We start from the raw sequence: 20,417 nt of genomic DNA, 5'->3' as shown, positions 1-20,417 counted from the left end.
TGGTGAGGTTTTTCATCATTCTCCTCTCTTCCAGAGTCGGAGGCGTCCAAAATGGCGGTGATTTAGAAGACGCTTGGGCTAAGGGGTACCCCGTCCTTAGGGGGGTTGCTAGCGCATTTTGAGGAGGCTCGCACCCCCCTCCCCAGTCCAGCCAGGCCATCCCCCCCCCCCCCCCCCCCCCCCCCCCCCCTCCAGGCCTTGTCTCCACGGGAGGGAGCAGTCGGCCATCTTGTATTGGACTCACACCGCCGCCTTGTCTTGGAGTGATGCTGCAGCGTCAGCCCCGTTGTTGTCGTTACAGGTCCCATCTTTGGGTATTCCTCCGCCAGTGGCGTCTCTTTCCCCCTTGCTCAGAGGGGAGGTCGTGACATATCTTCCTGTCGCCTCCGAGCTGCCTCTCTTAGACGTGACGTCATCTCTGCCGCCCAGTTCAAAACATCTCCCTTCCTTGGTCTTTGGAGCCTCCTCTGGCACATCAGTCCGAGCTCATATGCCAGGCGGTGCTTCAGAGGCTGGACTCTGTTTTAGATGTGAAGTTGGCTGCCTTATCGGTTGGGATTGGGGGACTGGTAGGAAACGCGTTGGTTGCTTCATCCCCGCCTTCTGAGAAGAGTGCACATAAGAAGCAGGTGCTGACTCCCTCTCCCTCTTCCCCATCTATGTCTCGTGGGCTTGTTAGGCATGTAAGGCTAAGGACCTTTCCCTTCCTTCGCCGCCGAGGGGTGAACAGTACGGACGTGTTCCCGAGAGTGCTGTGGTTTCAGGCAGTGTTAGTGATGTGTGTTTCTGCAAGGGTTGCTTCGCTGCCGAACCTCGTACGTGCAACCTCCCACCCCCCCACCCCATCCTTGCACATCGCGAGCGTGTGGCACCTCCCCCATCCGTGCACGTGATGGTAGTGCCCCTTCTTCTTCTCCCAGGCCTATTTGTCGCCGTAAAGACCTGAAGGCACCTGTCAAGAGGTCAAAGGAAGTGAGCACGGAGGTGGTGCAGCCAGAGTGTTTTGCTTGCTTCCAAGTCTTCCACTATTAGGGATTCTCCGTCAATCTCGAGTCCTCGAGTTTCCCCCCCATCTCACGTATGTACGGCTGCCACGCCTGTGTCCGTTCATGGGCCGTCTGGAGTCACCTGTTGAGGTAAGTGATGTGCCTAATGTTTCAGTGGGTCCGTCTCGGAGGCTGACACTTGGACCCAGCCCAGATAGGCTAGTAGAGAATTTTGTTGAAGAAAACGCGTTAGAGGAGGCTACACATCCTTCTCGTCATCGATCACCGGTGCCAGAGCAGGAAGAAGGGGACACGCAGGAGTTTCTGTCTTCCTTTTCGGAGGTTGATCTCATTCGTGGGTTCAACAATTTGGAAAGTAGGACTCAGGATCGGTCGTCCTACACTCCTTGCTTGGAAGCCTTGGTGGGAGCTGCTCAGGACCCCAAATCAATTATCCAGCTGCTGTTGTCAGGGCACGTTCAGTCTGTCTTGCAGAAGGTTAACGCCTCTGTTTCTGACCGGGACGGTTCACTTCGCTCTAGAGGCTCTACTAAACTCCTACCCCCACCTCTCACAAGATATAAGAAGTACTATGCTACGAGCTCCGCATTTTTGTTGTCATGCCACCTTAACCCAGACATCATTTGCCTGAAGCCGGGTTTGACTTTGGAACAGGTGAGGTCAGTGGCTCCGTCCTTATCTCCGCAAGACGCCTTAGCCTTGGAATCTATGGCGGCCTCCATGTTGCAGACGGTTTCTTGGCTGGACCTCTGGTCTTTGGTGATTGCCAAGATAGCTTCTGACAGGTCCCCTGATGGGTTGCTGAGTGCCACCTCACTTGCCAGTCTTTTGCAATCCGGGGGCAAGGCGTTTTCTTATTTGGCTCACTCAGTGCCAATTTATGGGCTAATCTTCTTCTGGTTAGGAGGGATGCGGCTTTGTCTAAGATGGAGAGGTCGCTCGACACAGAGTCTTTGCTGGCCTTAAGGAATGGTGACCTGTTAGAATCGCAATTTTTGTTTCCACTGACCGAACTCGACAATGAGATAGACCGACGTCAGGCCAACACCAAGGACCGCTGGTGCACCAGGTTGTGTCTAAATCAGAGCCCCGCCCTCGGAGACGTTTGGCCCCCCCCTCCTCCCCGGTCCAGCAGCAATCAAGGAGATCATCCCCTGGTAGGCCATCGAGGACCTCGATTTTGGCAGGGCCTTCCCGTTTGTCACAGCCCAAATCTCAGGATCAATGCCCCTTTTGCTCTCCTTCCTTTAAACCAAGAAGAGGCCCTAGGAGCAGAGGTCAAGGGGGCCGTCAATAGGTTGGGCGCCTCTCCCTCTCCTGCTCCACGGGTGGGGGGTACCTGGTTGGCCATTGGGCCAAGTGGCAGTGTTGCAGGGCAGAGAAGTGGGTGGTAGATGTCCTTTGGGTGGGATACCTGTTGCCATTCGACTTCTCTCCTCCTCTTTCGGACAAGCCGCAGCTCAGGAAGACGTATCGCCCAGATTCTCTGAAGTTCTTTGCTCTTCAGGGAGAGGTGCAGAAGATGCTGGACAAGGATGCAATAGCGGAAGTAGTGCGTCCATCCCCGGGTTTTACGGTCACATCTTCTTGGTGCCCAAGGCATCGGGATGATGGAGGCCTGTGATCGACTTATCCACCTTGAATCGCTTCATCAGGAAGACACGGTTCAAGATGGAGACCCCACGCTCGGTGTTTGGCAGCCGTGAGGGAAGGCGTCTTCATGCTGTTGATAGACTTGAAGGACGCATACTTCCAAATCCCTGTTCATCCCACCATCCAGGAAGTTCCTTCACTTCTCTCTGGCGGGCAAGATCTTTGAGTTCAAAGTCTTGTGCTTCGGGTTGACCACAGCCCCTCAAGTATTCACAAGGGTCTTCTCTCTCGTGTCAAGTTGGGCCCATGCTCAGGGGATCCGTTTGCTGAGGTACCTCGATGATTGCTTGGTCTTGACAGTTTCCAGGGAAAAGCTGCTGCCTGGACCTGGGCATTTTAGTCAACCAGGAAAAGTCGAACCTCGTACCTACTCAAAGGATTCTCTACCTGGGCATGGTCATCGATACGACAGTGGCGAGAGTTTTCCTATCGGATCAGAGATTTGAAGAAGTTGCGGGCTGTGGCGCGCAACTTCCTCTCAAAGTCGCATCAGTCAGCTCATCAGTGGCAGGTTCTTCTGGGAGTGCTATCTTCCCTGGAGAAGCTGGTCCCTCATGGGCGTCTTCATCTTCGGTCTCTGCAATGGAGAATCGGGGAATCTGGTCTCCAGCGGGGGACTTTCCCCTATTTATGGTATCTCATCTTTGAAAGTGAGAGAAGACTTTCGTTGGTGGCTGGACGACCAGAATCTATTGAAGGGGCGTCCTTCTGCGCTCTCTCCCTGCGGACTTCCTTCTGTTCTCGGACGCCTCCCTGGCAGGTTGGGGGGCTCATTTAGGCGGCCTCATCGCTTCAGGCGTTTGGGGTTTAGAGGACAAGCAGCAGCATGTCAACGTCTTGGAGTTGAAGGCGGCTTTCCTGGGTCCGAAGGAGTTTCGAGGGATGGTAGAGGTCACTCTGTCGTTCTCATGTCGGACACACCACGGTGGTAGCCCACTTGAACAGACAGGGAGGCCTAGTTTCTCAGCAGCTTCATGCCTTGACCGTCGAGCTTCACCAGTGGGCAATCAGCAATTCGGTAGAGCTTTCAGCCAGGTATATCCCAGGGAAACGGAACGTGGTCGCAGACAAACTCAGTCGCCGGGATCAGATCTTAGGCACAGAGTGGTCCCTTCATCAAGTGGTGGCGGACAGGCTTTTCCAGATTTGGGGGAGACCCATGCTGGACCTTTTCGCGACACGTTACAACAGGAAGCTGGAAGTGTTCTGTTCAGTGGTCCCAGATCCCTTGGCATTGGCAGAAGTTGCATTCCAACATCCCTGAGACAACCTGGAGGTGGATGCCTTCCCTCCGTTTTGTTTGATCCGTCAGGTTCTGAACAGGCTGTTGGGTTCACAGGGTCTCAGAATGACTCTGGTGGCCCCTCTGTGGTCTCAGGCAGAATGGTTTCCAGATCTGCTATCGTTGTTGTCGGAGATTCCGAGGGAGATTCCGCCTTGGCGGCATCTCCTGTGTCAGTCCCAGGTTGGAGGCTATCAACTGTCTCCTCCGAGAGAGAGGCTTTTCTCAAGTCAGCTGGGCTATGTCCAGCAGTCTTAGGAAGTCAACCTCTGTGGTTTAACCAAGGCAAATGGGTGATCTACTGTGATTGGTGTTGTAAAACTTTGGGTTTTTTCTCCACTTGCGACCTCTATTCAGCGAATAGCAGACTTTTTAACCTTCCTCAGAGACGAGAAACGTTTGTCTGTGTCTGCTATTAGAGGCTACAGAGCGGCTCTGAGTTTGGTGTTACGCCTGAAGGGTATCGACGTCTCCTCTTCCTGGGAACTTTCGCTGCTAGTTAAGGGGGTTTGAGCAGTCGTCTTCTCCTAGAGAGCTCAAGCCCCCAACGTGGGATGTTTCCTTGGTGCTTAAGAGCTTGACTAAGAGCCCATATGAGCCCTTGTGCCGCTCATCTGATAGGAACCTGACGCTTAAGACAGTTTTCCTTTTGGCTTTGGTATCTTCCAAAAGGGTAGGAGAGCTCCACGGTCCGAGTTATGAGGTGAAGCACACCAGGGGTTGGAAATCAGTGTCCTTCGAATTTGTTCCGGAGCTTGTGGCCAAGACCCAAAATCCATCGGTGCATAATGACAGGTTTGCTTCATTCTCCATTCCCTCACTGACTGACTTTGTGGGTGGTGATGCTCAAGAGCTTTTGTTGTGCCCTGTCCGGGCCCTGTGTTACTATCTTAAAAGGACTCGGCACCTTAGACCAGGCTGCCGCAGGCTTTTTGTCAGTACAGGCCGTACGAAGAAAGAGGTGTCTAAGAATACTATCTCTTTTTGGATACAGGAAGTCCAGACAGGCATACTTGACTCTTGATAATTCCATCGCCACGTCTGTGCAGGCTAGAGCACATGACGTTAGGGGTATAGGTCCCTCTCTGGCCTTCAAAAAGAACTTGGCTGTACTACAAAGAGTGCTGAGTGCTGATACTTGGTTACGCCAGTCCATGTTCACCTCTTTCTATCTTAAGGATGTTGCCCACAGATCTATGGACACATTTTCCCTGGGTCCTATGGTGGCTGCCCAACAGGTTGTGTAACTCATAGTTGCCCTTAACAGGGGACCTTTGTATCTTACCTAAGATGATTGTGTGGATGAGAGAATGAGTGAGTCATTTGCTGGACTGGTCTGATACAGGTGAGTGAGGTGAGGTAGCATACTGGTAGTGTGGTCATGCAGTATTCAATATCTTACCCACTATTTAGTAGCATAGGCTCCGCCTCCGGGCAAGGAGGAGTCGGGAATACTACAAAACAAAACCCTAAGTGCCCTGGTTTGTTTTTTGACAGTCACAGTTTTTTCTTTGGTTCCCCCCTATACATTGGTTATCCCATATATCATTGTATGTCTCTCAGGTTCTGAGTGGTTAGATTTTAGTGTATCTAGCTTCTCAACGGGCTTCAGTCCCCCTCTAAGAACTATTTCTTTTGAGAGCTGGACTGGCGGGTAGACCCCCAGCGGTCGCAGGATGTCTGATATCTCCCTCCAAGTATGAGTCTATCCTATTGTTAAAGACCGAGGGGTTTGTTCGCGTATGAACAAATGACAAATTTTCTGAGACAATTTTGTATTTTTCATAGCTACAAACTGAGGTCTTAACGTTATACTGCTTTTGTTAAGTCATCCTGAGTTGGGAAAGACTGGTGTAGATGTTTGGTGTTTGACCACTCCTTCACCAATCTAACGGATGCATTGCATGATACCACAAGATTCCTTGCTTTCATATACTTTTTTACCGGCGCTAGAAATTATCCTTTTGTTAAGACCTCAGGTTTTGTAGCTATGAAAAATACAAATTGTCTTAGAAAATTTGTCATTTTTAGAAATATAGGAAGTGGGTGAGATTGTTATACGGTAAACCACAATAAAGCTTGTATCCATTCCATAAAATTTTTATGAAGTGATGTAACTTGAAATATTGTGGTTGTGTACGTTGGCGTTCAGGGAAGTGAAGATACTAATGAAGCAGCCAAAGCATCATCTATTAAGACCAAATCAAATGTAGCCATTTGTAAAAAGCTGATATAAATCTAAACCCTGTGGTGTACTAAATCTGATAAAATAGCATTAATAGTGTGTGAACCCCATGGTTGACGTGATATTCTTGATGTCAGAATGAGGTCCACCCAAAAAGTAGTTTTGTCGTATCTTTAAATTCCTTATGCTGGTTTTATCCATGGATATTTGATGAACACTCCACATGACCTCATATCCAGTTGGAATAAATGCAATTTAACATTATTACATTTTTTTATGTAGTAAATGTCCTTCAAATACAGTGGTACCTTGACCTATGAGTGAGTTAATGTACAGTAGGCCCCCCACCACGTATTCGCGTTCTCCTGTGGATTCGCCCGGACCTGATTTCGGTTTTTTTCTCTGGACCATTATCTAGCATTATGGTGAATTCGCCTATTCGCGGGATTTTTCCAACAATAAGTAATCACTAATTCGTGTATTTTGATGTTATTTTCATGCCTAAATACATTTTTATGATACAAAAATTATTTACTAATTTTAAAATATTAATATTGATCAAAACTGTACTAGTAAGTTTAATAAGATTAAATGATATCACATAATAACTAATAATTCTCTCTCTCTCTCTCTCTTACAGAGATGTATGCTTTTTGTATGATAAATGATTTACTAATTTTCAAATATTAATATTAATGTAAAGAGCAATCACTTCAATAAAGAAAATACTACAGTGAGTTAGTAAGATTTTAGTTCTTTCGAACTCCAGGTCTCTCTCTCTCTCTCTCTCTTTTACTGAGATGAGAGACTTTTATGGTACATGTATGCGTAATATGTTTATTAATATTTTCAAATAATAATAATAATAATAATAATAATAATAATAATAATAATAATAACTGTAATTACAAAAAATCATATATGAAATCATTTTACAAATACTGCGATAATCTCTCTCTCTCTCTCTCTCTCTCTCATCTCTCTCTCTCTCTCTCTCGTCCTCTCTCTCTCTCTCTCTCTCAAAGAGATGTATGTTTTTGGATGATGATTTACTAATTTTCAAATATCAATATTAATGTAAACAGCAATAATATAAATTCATTAAAGAAAATACTAAAGTTGAAGTGCAATTAGCAAGGATTTAGTTTATAAATAAAAAGAATTATGTAAGAATAAAAGAAAATGCATTTTAGCCCGTGTCTTGTTTTTGAACACGTAGCCAGCTGTGGTTGGCTGGGTTCCAACTGTCAAATCCAGTCGGGGAGCGAGTGTTGCCATCTACGGATCATTGAAATTCTCTCTCTCTTTCTCTTTTACTGATGATGATAATTTCTATGGTACATGTGTATGTTTATTAATATTTTCGCATAATAATAATATAACTAATCTCAAAATTCATATGTGATAGTGTTTTAAAAAGAAGTATAATAATCTATCCATTTCACTCTTTTAAATAAGGACAACCCTCTCTCTCTCTCTCTCTCTCTCTCTCTCTCTCTCTCTCTCTCTCTCTCTCTCTCTCTCTCTCTCTCGCCACACGAGATACTAGCATGCGCTAGTGGTAACTCTCCCCCTCTGTTTGGGCTGGAAGTGTATGTATAAGTATATCTTTAAGGACATTACTACATTTTATGGTAAAATAATAATATACAGTACTAGTTTACAAATAATATTACGTTAATGAGACTAGACAGTAACAATAACTTCGATCTCTCTCTCTCTCTCTTACGTATGTGTATTTTGTTTTGTAGTGTAAATAAATGATTTACCTTATAACTAATTTTCAAATATTAATAAGATTAATCAAAAATAGCGATTCCCAGTCTTTTTATCCACTTGGAGGAACATGGGCGGGGGAGTAAATGAGTTTTGATATACGAATTGGTGGAGGGAGGAAGCGGAGTCTAGGAGTTATTCTCTCTCTCCATTATTATTCTCTCTGTCTCAGAAATAATTCATAATTTCACTCTTGAGGGTCAAATATATGATGTTGTCATTCAATGGTCTCTCTCTCTCTCTCTCTCTCTCTCTCTCTCTCTCTCTCTCTCTCTCTCTCTCTCTCTCTCTCTCTCTGTATTTGCTGTAGGTATATATTTTTAATGGTAAAATGTTTAAGATGACTTTGAAATTATATTAATATATAACCTCAAAGATTAATGCAGTAATAGGTTAGTAATTTTAGGTATATTTGAAGTAGGCTGTTATTAAAGGTATACATTTGGCATCTGAACTTTCAAGATAGGCAGTTATAAGCATTTTTAGTGGTGGTTTTAACTATTCACGGGGTGTCTGGTACACATCCCCCGCGAAATAGGGGGGGGAACACTGTACAAGTTTTCTGAGGTACGAGTCGTCACTCGGTCGATTTTTTGCTTTGTTACGCAAGCAAAAAATTGAGGTATGAGCTCGAGATGCTGCTGCTACATAGGTGGCGTAGTGACAAAAATTAAGATACGCAAAGAAGAAAAAGTAAATATGCATCTTTTCCATGAATCTTTTAAAAAGTTATAGTACATTACTTCATTGTATCCAATAAGTAGTATGTATTCTCATATTATTGTATTATAAAATACTAACATAGCGGTCAGTGTTTGGGTTTGGAAATCAGCTGATGGGAATACGTATGAGTTTATTTCACCATACGTATTTAACTTTATTCTGAGCAAATATTCTTGCTTCTAGTTAGCATAAACTAATGTCTAGATACTTGACTTATATGAGACAAGGTCATTTTTCGTTATACGTTTCGTTATACGACGTGTTTTCAAGTCAAAATATGACTTGAATACATAATGTTGCGATTGTGAGCTAAGTTTTTTTAACGGTACGTAAAAAAATTACGTGATTCCGTTTGCTATTTTCACTTTATTTCATTGTAATAAGAGCTTTATGATACGAATTTATCTTTTAGCAGCATGAAAACAACAGTAAAATGTGTTCTTTCAAGCCCAGTAGTTTTGATTATAAAATTATTTTCTCTCAATTTTATCTGCAGTTGTGTTTGATGGCATAAGTTTACAGGAGTTTTATCCTTGTTGCCGATGCATGATAATAGTCTAGCAGCTTGAACAGTTTTCTCAGCTTCAGCTACAAATAGGTTTAAATTTAGCAGTATATTTCATTGTTGATCTTTTATCTATAGCAAATAAAGTTATTACATAAAAATATCTGTCCTATTCTACATAACGTCATTTATAACATAACTACGTTAATTGTTTACTATCGTACGATGGTTGAAATAAATGCCAAATGGATGTTGTTGTTATCCAATTTGGTTGTACTTAGCAAAAAAAGTTTTCTTGTTAGCAAAAAAAGTTGTTTCTTGTTCAGTTGTTCATGGCTGTACACATTTGCGCAACGAGTATAACATTAAAACGATACTTTCATCATTCTCTTTTGCTGTTTTGGAACTTTCTTTAACTAGAAGATCGGATAAAGTTAGCTATTGTAATTTGGTCTCGCTCCCTTAGTCTATCGTAAAATCGGATTATCGTAAGACAAACTACCATAACTAGAGCAACTACCTGTAAACTATATAAAACTTTATTATATCTTTACATACTACCTTGTGTTATATTTTATACATATTTGTTATTTAGAAATGTATTTTCCTTAATAACATGAAACAAAAATAAAACACAGGGTGACATCTTGAGGGTTGGAACAAATTAAGGGAATTTAAGTATTTTCAATTGGAAAATTGATTTGATGTGCGAGCATATTGAGCTACTAGCTCACCATTGGAACGAATCAAACTCATAGGTCAAGGTACCACTGTAAAGTTTAGAATAATTTCAGTTTACCAAGTTATTAAATTTTTAGGCATTGTAATTTGCTACGTACTTGAGAGTAGCCTACAGACCACCTCTGTGAGTTAAGATTTTTGTCTTACTGGTTCATTTTAAATGCATCATGATTACAATCAAATTGTGACATTCAAATTAAAATATTTATACAGTGTAATGGGTGCATATTTTTCATTACAGGATCTAAAACATAGCATTATAGATGATGCTTTATCCGTTATTGTCAGCCATGTCATCATTCCGTGTTCTGGTGGGATGGTGGGAGAGGTGGAAAGGGATCCTAATGTGGATGTATGGTGGTCTACTGTATTTAAAAATGCATCTGGTGTGTTAAGGTTTGTGATTTATTTATTATTATTTTTTTTGCTATAATATGTTGGCAAACCCTACTCAGTATTGGAAAAGTCATGAGTTCTATAATCCAGAAGCTCATGAAGAGAAAAGTCTTGTCATAAATAAGTTGAGAAGCAGATGCAAGTCGTAATTTTATTAAGTAGTAGTAAAGTAATGAATTATTAATTGAACTAATTATATTGACACAGCAGGTTGAAATAGGTATATAAAATATTTAAAATATGAAAAGTGACTGCAGATTGAGTTCTATATGTAGGGGTGAATATATCCTACCCTGTATCAGTTGTAATAGATGTGTTATGAGATGGTAAGATAAGTGTCAAATAAAAAATAAAATTAATCAAGGTATTTTTGATTCTGGCAGTATATAAGCAAGAGCATGTGGAAAGATATTTCTCAGTGATTGGTCAATTAAGTGTCCCATTACATAGCAGAGGAAAATATATATGTAAGTTGACCTTTACTATTCTGTGTAACAAATACATGGGCACTTACAATGAAAATAAATGAGATTTTGAGCTGGTGTGATTACAGAAGACTAAGCTTCATGGCTTGAGTGTTGGGAAGGTCATAATTCAAGTGAGGAAGTTTCTGAGAAAATGTAATTGCTGAAGAAAACCTGCAGATCTCGAGATTTTAATGTATGATAATGGAAAGGAGAGAGAGGAGCAGTTAGTAGAAACTTTGTAGATTTGGAATCAGGAGCGAAACCAGTAGGAATTACAATGCAGTTGTGAAGAAGGCATAAATTAAGACAGCCATATAGGATTTTATGCAGAAATTGTTCAAGGTAGAAGAGAAATTAAAATATAAAGCTCTTCTTTATCTGACATAATGATGGTGTTTAGAATTTTATATGCCACTGCTGAACTATATTAGATGAAAGCAGTGTATGTATGTTATCAGTTTGTTTGAAAGGTGTAGAGGTGATTGCAGTGTTGTGTATCAAATACAACAGAAGGAATGTACAGTACTGTTTTTGTTCAGGATTTCAACTTTCACAGTGTAGTATGAGGTTTTTGATGCCCATTATGTTGAGCAACAACCTGGGAAAAAAAGGAGGAAGAGTACGTTTGTTAAAGAAAGGCAGAAACATTGTTGTTTTAATTTTTGCCGTAACACCATTATTCTTAGGGAAGGCTGGTATTGAGAGGGAATTAAGAAAAATAGAAGAAGTAGTGTAGAGTACAGGCGGCCCGCGGTTAACGGCGCAATCGCTCAGCGGCGCAATCGCTTAACGGCGAATCGGTTTTACAGCTGTTGTCAAAAATATTCATAAAAAAAACCAGGCATTGTTAAAGTATTTTTACGGCACAATTTTCAGTTAACAGCGCTGCTAGCGCCGTTGTCTAACGAGTTCATACATTTGTAGAAATGCCGTTCAGACCATAAAGGTAGCAAATTATATTAAAAAAATTTTATTTTAGGAGAGTTATAACATAGGTATTAGGATAAAATAAGGTATTAGGATAAAATATATGCCTCTGACGCTGTTATGTGCCGAAAATATCGAGTTATATAAGTGCAAATTTAGCTATGGATGAGTCAATTTATAAATGTTCATGCTTTTATGTTTAAAATGTGTATGAAAATTATTACATATAGGGTATTTTTATTTCTGCACAGGAAATATGATACGAAGGCAGGTTTTGAAACTGCCCTTCACGTTATGAAATGCGAGTTTGTTTTTCATGTTCTTTCTTGTGAGCCGCCGCCTGCCGCTCTTCCGAAAATATCAAGTTAAAAAGAGTGCAAATTTAGCGATCAATGTGTCTATTTTTTAAATGTTTATGCTTTTAAGTTTAAAATGTGTATGAAAATATATTACTTATAGGGTATTTTTTATTTTTGTACATAAATAAGATACAAATTAAGGCAGCCTTTGTAACTACGCTCCACATTGTCGGGATGTTTTTTCATGTTTGTTCTTGTTCGCCACTGTTCCGAAAAATGCAAGGTGTTATTTTATTAATTATGCTTCTTTTCCATAAATCCTTTGAAAAGGTACACATTATTTTACTGTATCCAATAATATTGTACGTATTCTCATATTATTGTATTAGAAAATACTACGGCAAATCTAAGCCAGTATTCGGGGGAGCGGCCAGTGTTGTGGTTTGTAATCAGCAGATGGCGAATACGAGTTTGTTTCGCCATAATGTAATTCTGAGCGAATTCTCTTGCTTCTAGTTAGCATAAACGAATATCTAGATACTTGACTTATATGAGACAAGGTTATTTTTCCTTATACAACGTGTTTTTAGGTGGAAATATGAATTGAATATGTCTCGTTGTGAATGTGAACTACTTTTTTTTGTTGTTAACAGATTAGCTTTGGCGGCATGTTTATTGCGTAAAAAAATTATTTGATTCCGTTGGCAATTCTCCTTTATATCATTGTAATACGAACTTTACGTTACTTATCTTATATTGGCGTGAAACCAACAGTAAAATGTGTTCTTTCAAGCACAGTAGTTTTGATTAAAATGATTGTATCTCAATTTTATCTACGGTTGTGTTTGATGGCATATGTTTACTGGAGTTTTATCCTTGTTGCCGATGTACGATAATAGTCATTAGCAGCTTGAACAGTTTTCTCAGCTTCAGTTATAACTAGGTTTATATTTAACAGTATATTTCCCGATTGATCTTTGATCTATATTGATCTTTGATCTATAGCGAATAAAGTTATTACATTAAGATATCTCAGTTCTATTCTGTACATAATGCCATTTATAACAACTACGGTAATAGTGTGCTGTACTACGATGATTGAAATACAAGCCAAGCCTTTTCTCGTTCGGTCGTTCATGGCTGTACATGTTCACGCAACGAGTATAACGTTAAAACCATACTTTCATCATTCTCTTTTGCTGTTATTGAACTTATGTAATTAGAAGATGGACAAAGTTAGGCTATTGTAATTTGGTCTCTCATAAAAATCGACTATCATAAGACGAATTATCGTAACTTGAACACTACAGCTACCTGTACACTGTATGAACCTTATTATATCTTTACATACTCTAGACACCCAAAGGATTAAAGCTAGGCTTTTTCACTTTACAGTATTTATAATGCTATAATGTACTGTAAATTCTATAGATCTATACTGCATAAATATAATTTTACTTATTACGCCAGTGAGATAACGACGCCTTTGACTGGTCTAGAGTTTCGAAAGAAGGTGTGCAGTGGCTGTAGGCTTTAAATCGCTTAGCGTCGGCGGGCAGGAACAGAACCCCTGCCGCTAACCGAGGGCCGCCTGTAATGGTAAATTATCCCATTAGTAAATAGAAGAAAATATATGTATAAGGAATACACTGTTCTGCTTAGCAGAGACATGGGAATGTGTAAAAAACCAAAATTTTCGAAATTTGAATGAGGTATAATTGCAAGTTTTTAGAGTTCATAGTTATTGTTCATTGGAAAGATCCTATTATGTACATTGTTGATATGGTGACCACTCAGTCTAAGTCCATTGAATGCAGTACCTGAAAGGATTCAGCATCCGTGAATACTTTAATAGGTATAGAATTAGTTGGATAAAACAATTGAAACTTAAATGGAATAGGTACTCTAATCTGTTGGGTAAAACAATTGAAATTAGATTAACCATTTTGTGTGTATAGAGGATGGAGGAAACATGTTTTAGATTCTTTGTGATGTTACTAATGGATCAATTAATTTATTTTACCTTGTAATATCCTGACACAATAAACTCAGCAGTCTTGGACTATTGTGATCTAATCAGAACAGTGAAATGACAAGCTATGACAGGAAATAATTGTATCGCAAGATTTATCACAGAATGTCCTGCATATTATAAACCTACCCATCACTCCAATTCTTCAAAAGTAAATTTAAATAAAATAAATGCTAATGTTGTATATAAAAGAAAAGTTTACTCAATATTTTAAGATTTGTTCATGAAACTTACCTGTCAGATATATATATAGCTGTATTTTTCCGAATCCGACAGAAATTTAAACACTTACGACACACGCAGTGGGAGTCAGGTGGTTGTTATACCCATTCCCCGCCCGCTGGGAGGCGGTTATCCAGGATCATTCCCATTTTCTATTCATAATTTTTCTGTCGCTGGTGCTGGAAACACCTGTTTGCAGCACCTCCGTCCAGATTTTGGAAACTTACTAGCTACATTGAGTACCCTTTTGGTTTTTCTTTGGTATCTGAATTGGATCGGTGGCTTGGCACACGTTGACTTTGGTTTGATTTGAATTTGGTATTGATTTTTCTTTGATCAAGATGTCAGGGTCTAGTTCTGCTAGCGCTAGATTTTGTTCCATGTCTGAATGTAGAGGTAGGCTACTGAAAGCTTCAGTAGACCCATTCTGTTTGTAAAGTTTGCAGGGGGAATGAATGTACGTTTGAAAGTCGTTGTAGGAGTGTGAAAGACTAACAGAGTCGGAATGGAAGGCGTATGAAACCTATCTTAAGAAACTTGAGCGAGATAGGTTAAGGAGGTCTTCCTCCAGGAGTGTTTCAGGTAGGCAAGATTTAAATTATTCACCTGCTAACCCTCCTTCTGTAGATTATGCTCCTACCCCTGTAGTGTTGCCTCCGGCCCCTGAAACAGTGTCGGTAGAAGGTAATACATTATCGCTAATTCTTGAATCGATTCGTAACTTAGAATCAAAGTGTTAGCTCTGGAGAGCAAAAGTGAAGAGAAGTGCAGTGAAAGTGCCCCTTTGTGTAGTGGAGGGTGCGTCAGATCGGCCTCATTCCGCCTCTAGACCTAGACCTCTGCTTGACTCCCAGATTACGGGGAGAGAGCATGTCGAAAGTCGAAGGAGGGTTACGAGGAACCCCCACCGATCTGGCGTGCCTTCGGCAGCTTCTGACGAACATACCCAGACTGCCAAGGAGCGTGCGCGTGCACGTCTTCTCAAGGAGTGCTTTTCTTCTTCTGAAGCTTCCTCCCCGCGCAAGGGGTGGAGCTCTCATACCAGCATCACGTCCGCATGAAAAAGACGGCTCGCGTTCGGGACGCTTCACGTCCAAGTTGTTCTCCGGAACTTTGCTCGTCGCCCGATAGTGCGCTTTGCTGCTTTTCCTCCGCGAAGAAGCGTAAGGATTATTCGGAGGCGGAGTCTTCCCTAGATGTTTCTTTCGAGCGCCGCAGTCGCTCTAAGGTGCGTGAAGCGGCGGTTCCTGGGAGTAGCAAGAAGGCGTCCCCTCGCCGCTATCCTGCTCACAGGATCAGCCCATCCCCCAGAAAAGGAGGCTTCACTACAAGCAAGATTCTCCAGTCTCTTCAGCAGCAACCTTCGAGATGTTTTTCCTTCGAGAGAGACTGCTCCACGTCGCCGTAAGAAGGATGACAACCTTCCTGTGAAGAGGTCGAGGCGTTCCTCTCCCTCTCCCTCGCCTCGCTCGTCTCTCTCTCCGTTTAGTCTCCCTCTAGAGTTCGTTCTGCTCCCCAGCAACTTTCTAGAGGAGGCGAGAAATTCGTTTCTCGCTCTCGTGAAGCGGTTGTTTCCGCTGCTACGAAACTTGTGGATAAGAAGCGAGTTTTCTTTAGATGCCGAGCGCGCTTCTGTGACAGTCAAACGCGCTTTAGTGGACGCCGAACGTGACTCGGTGCAAGTTTCGCGAGCGCCAGTGGACGCTCAGCGAGTTTTAGTGGACGCTCGGCGCGCACCAGTGGACGCTCGGCGAGCATCAGTGGACGCTCGGCGCGCACCAGTGGACGCTCAGCGCGCACAAGTGACGCCAGGTGTACACCTGCGGCGTTTGAGCGCGCTTCTGTCGGCGCCAGTAGATTGGCTTTCGGACGCCAAACGCGCGCCTACGGACGTCAGTTTTCCACTTCCGCAAGCACAAGCGGAGGCGGGAACTCTTCCTGTTCGCCGTTCTTTCTCTTTTGAGAAAGCTCGGGACTCTTCTTTACTTCCTCCGACTTCTCCAGTGTCTGAAGAGGAAGTTAGTGACGCTTTCGTCGAAGTGGACGAAGAACAGCAGTTGGCTCCAGTTTCGACGGACTACAAGGTTTTGACTCGTTTACTTCAGTCAGTCTTTGCAGACACTTTCCAACCTGAAGCTCCACGTACTCCTCCCTCTCAGTTTTTCGTCTTCCAAAGCTGCTAAGATCTCGGGCTTTTGTGAGAATGAAGAAGTCGCTTTCTACGAAGCAAGCTTTTAGAAAGGTCCATGATTGGAATGGAAAAAAAAGAGGAAAGCTTCAGGCAAGACTTCTTTCGCTTTAACACCTTCAAGACTCGGTTGGGGCAAAGCTGGTATGTGGTATGAGACGGGAGAAAACGTCCCGGAGTTAAGCTTCCAGCCTCAGCTCAAGGAGACTGGTAGCATTGTAGACGCCACCAGAAGATCTTTTTTGTCTTCCTCGAAGTCTCGTGGACACATAGCGAGTTAGACTTTCACCTTAAAGGCCTCTTCAGGACACTAGAGGTCTTTAATTTTCTTGACTGGTGCCTGGGAGTAGTTGGATGCCAGGTCCAGGAGTTCTGATTCCATCAGTCTGGGGGAGCTGTCCAGTGTATTGTCTTGCATGGACAAGGCCGTCAGGGATGGTTCTGAGGAATTGGCTGCTCATTTCAGCACGGACTGCTTAAGAAAAGAGCACTTTTTTGCAATTTTACTGCAAAGTCGGTCTCACCAGCGCAAAAAGCGGATCTGCTTTTCGCTCCTTTCTCAGAACATCTCTTCCCCCAGTCTATGGTAAAGGACATAGCTGCCAGTCCTCCAGGAGAAAGCAACTCAAGACCTTCTGGCACAGTCTTCTAGGAAGCCTACTACTTCTTCGTCTTCTGGGTCCTCTGCTTTGAAGAAGTCGAAGCCCTTTCGATCCGCTTCTTCCTCGAAAGCCAGCCCCGACAGGAGGCTCTTTCAGAGGCAAGACTCCCGCTCCTTCCAAGAGCAAGAAGTGAGAGGGAAGTCCTTCAGACACCGGTAGAGGCCAGCTTCTACATTTCGCGAAAGCTTGGGAAGAGAGAGGTGCCGACGCTTGGTCTCTGGACATCGTCAAGAAGGGGTACAGAATTTCCTTTCCTGATGTTACCCCCGCTGTCTTCGACACCAAAGGATTTGTCTCCGTCGTATCAGGGAGAAAAGCAGAAAGTGCTTCACGATCTACTAGATCAAATGATCGAGAAGCAGGCAGTGGAACAGGTCTTCGACCGGAGTTCTCCGGGGTTTTACAACCGTCTGTTCCTAGTGCCGAAGCAGTCAGGGGGGTGGCGCCCCGTTCTGGATGTCAGCAGTCTAAATCGCTTCGTTACCAAGCAGAAGTTCAAGATGGAGACACCTCATCCGTGCTTGCAGCTTTAAGACCGGGGGATTGGATGGTCTCGTTAGACCTTCAGGACGCATACTTTCACGTCCCCATCCATCCCCGATCAAGGAAATACCTGCGGTTTTGTCCTGAAAGGGAAGATTTTCCAATTCAGGGCACTCTGCTTCGGTCTCAGCACGGCGCCGATGGTGTTCACCGTTCTTATGAAGAACGTTGCGAGTGGCTCCATCTTGCGGAAATAAGGATCTCTCTCTACCTAGACGACTGGCTTATTCGAGCCTCATCGCAAGACAGGTGTCTGAAGGACCTTCACACGGACTCTGTCGTTAGCGAAGTCCCTGGGACTTCTGGTGAATCTCGAGAAGTCGCATCTGACTCCTTCTCAATCCTTAGTCTATCTGGGGATTCAGATGGACTCAGTGGCTTTTCGGGCTTTTCCGTCCCAGGGGCGACAACTTCAATGCCTGGACAAAGTGTCGGCCTTTCTAGGAAGGAAACATGCTCGTGAGGGAATGGATGAGTCTGCTGGGGATCCATTTCCTCACCGGAGAAGTTTTGTTTCTCTGGGAAGGTTTGCCCCGCACCTCCGACCACTTCAGTTCTTCCTCTCAAGCAATTGGTCACGCAAACAGGATCTAGAAGAGGTCTTGTTTTGACGGAAGAAGTGAAACAGCACCTCAAATGGTGGTTGGATCCAAAGAAGCTGGCGGAAGTGGACTTTTCGCTCAAGCTTCGGAACCCCGACCTAGTGTTGTTTCTCCGATCGCGTCCTCCACGTTGGGGAGCAACACTGGAGGGAGAGAAGTGTCAGCACCTGGAGAGGGAACAGGTGTCCTGGCACATCAATCTAAAAGAACTCTCAGCGGTTTACCTCGCTCTAAGGTTCTTCGGGAGGAGTCTCCAGCAAAGTGGTTTCAGATAAACTCGGACAACACCACAGCCTTGGCATACCTCAGGAAACAGGGGGGAACTCACTCTCATTCTCTGTTCGTCATCGCGAGGATATCCTGATTTGGGCGAAGTCGCAAAACGTCACGATTCTGACAAGGTTTGTGTCAGGCGTGGAAAACGTGCGAGCGGACCTTCTCAGTCGGCAAGGACAGCTTCTGCCGACGGAATGGACCCTTCATCAGGAAGGTTATGCCAGGCGCTATGGAAGCTGTGGGGGACGTCCTCATGTGGACGTTTTCGCAACTTCCCGAACGAAGAGACTTCCGCTGTATTGCTCCCCAGTTCTGACCCGGGAGCAGTGGCAGTAGACGCCCTACTGTGGAATTGGTCGGGACTAGACGTTTACGCTTTTCCCCCATTCAAAATCCTCGGGAGAAATAATGAGGAAGTTCGCTGCATCAGAAGGAGCGAGAATGACCCTCATCGCCCCCTTCTGGCCAGCGGCCGACTGGTTCACGGAGGTGATGTCCTTCCTAGTAGACTTTCCGAGGACTCTGCCCCTAAGGAAAGATCTACTCAGACAGCCCCACTTCGAGAGGTACCACAAAAACCTCCCCGCTCTGAGTCTGACTGCGTTCAGACTATCAAGAAGTTGGCCAGAGCGATGGGGTTTTTCAAGACCTGTGGCAACGGCGATTGCCACCGCAAGGAGGCCCTCCTCAATCGCAGTTTACCAATCAAAGTGGGCTGTCTTTAGAAGTTGGTGCAGAAGGAAGGGCATTTCCTCCACCTCAACCTCTGTGAGCCAGATAGCAGATTTCCTTCTTCACCTTAGGAAAGAAGCGAAACTAGCCGTTCCCACGATTAAAGCTACAGAAGCGTGCTTTCTGTGGTCTTCAGACATAGAGGACTCGACTTAGCGAATAATAGAGACATTCATGATCTCATTAGATCATTTAAGACTGTGAAAGTTCTCCAACCTAAAGTACCATCGTGGAACTTAGACGTGGTACTGAAGTTTCTCATGTCGAGTCAATTTGAACCGCTCCATTTAGCCTCGCTTAGGAATCTTACTAAGAAGAGACCATTTTCCTAAACCGCTCTGGCGACGGCGAAGAGGTTAGCGAAATTCAAGTCATAAGCAAGCATATTGGGTTCAAGGATCATAGTGCAGTTTGTTCCTAAGTCCTATGTTCTTAGCAAAGAACGAGAACCCTTCCAACCCTTGGCCGAGGACGTTCGAGATCAAGGGGTTGTCGGAGCTAGTGGGACCTGAAGCGGAGAGAGTCCTGTGTCCTGTCAGGGCTCTCAAGTTTTATTTGCAGAGAACCAGAGCATGCAGAGGTTCTTCGGAGAACTTGTGGTGCTCTGTGAAAAACCAGATCTTCCGATGTCGAAGAATGCACGACGTTCTTCTTAAGAATATACGGTTAAGGAAGCCCATGAAAAGTGTAGTGAAAGTGACATGGAGCTTCTGAAAGTGAAAAGCCCACGAGTTGAGGGCTATTGCTACTTCGGTGGCTTTTCACAAAAATATGGCAATCAAAGATATTTGGGCGCCACTTATTGGCGAAGCAATTCGGTGTTCGCTTCACACTACCTGCGGGAGGTGAAAGCAACATACGAAAATTGTTTACTCCGCGTCGGACCATACTCGCTGCAGACACTGTTTTGGGGGGCAGGAGTAGCGCTCATCCTATCCTTTAATGGTTTAGGGGAGTTTTTAACTTGTGTTATGGTTGTGGGGTTGACCGCCTGCGGCGGATCTCCCTTCCATTAGCTTAGTCTATGTGGGATACTTTTGGTAGGCTACGCCAGGTGGTTTGGTTTTACTTCGTTGCCCTCATTTGTATGGTCAATTGGTCTAGTCACGTCGTGGTCTCGCCCCTGTTGACAGATCCTCTGGAGTGCACCAGCTATATAGGTCTCTACCTCGCTGGCAACTCTAGTAGCACAAGCAGAT

At 43.8% G+C, this 20,417-nt stretch overlaps 1 protein-coding gene across 1 annotated transcript in view; it reads left to right on the top strand.

The window, feature by feature from the left end:
• LOC135223702 (uncharacterized) overlaps positions 1-20,417 on the top strand; it is a 331,013-nt gene that overhangs the window by 196,305 nt on the left and 114,291 nt on the right. Inside the window, 1 exon segment of the mRNA XM_064262426.1 lies at positions 10,114-10,268. Coding sequence (XP_064118496.1) covers positions 10,114-10,268 — 155 coding nt within the window.

This window comes from Macrobrachium nipponense, chromosome 20, assembly GCF_015104395.2.
Source record: "Macrobrachium nipponense isolate FS-2020 chromosome 20, ASM1510439v2, whole genome shotgun sequence".
Classification (NCBI taxonomy): Eukaryota; Metazoa; Arthropoda; class Malacostraca; order Decapoda; family Palaemonidae; genus Macrobrachium; species Macrobrachium nipponense.
Note: the sequence above shows the minus strand (reverse complement) of the source record. Positions and strands in the feature narration are given on the sequence as shown.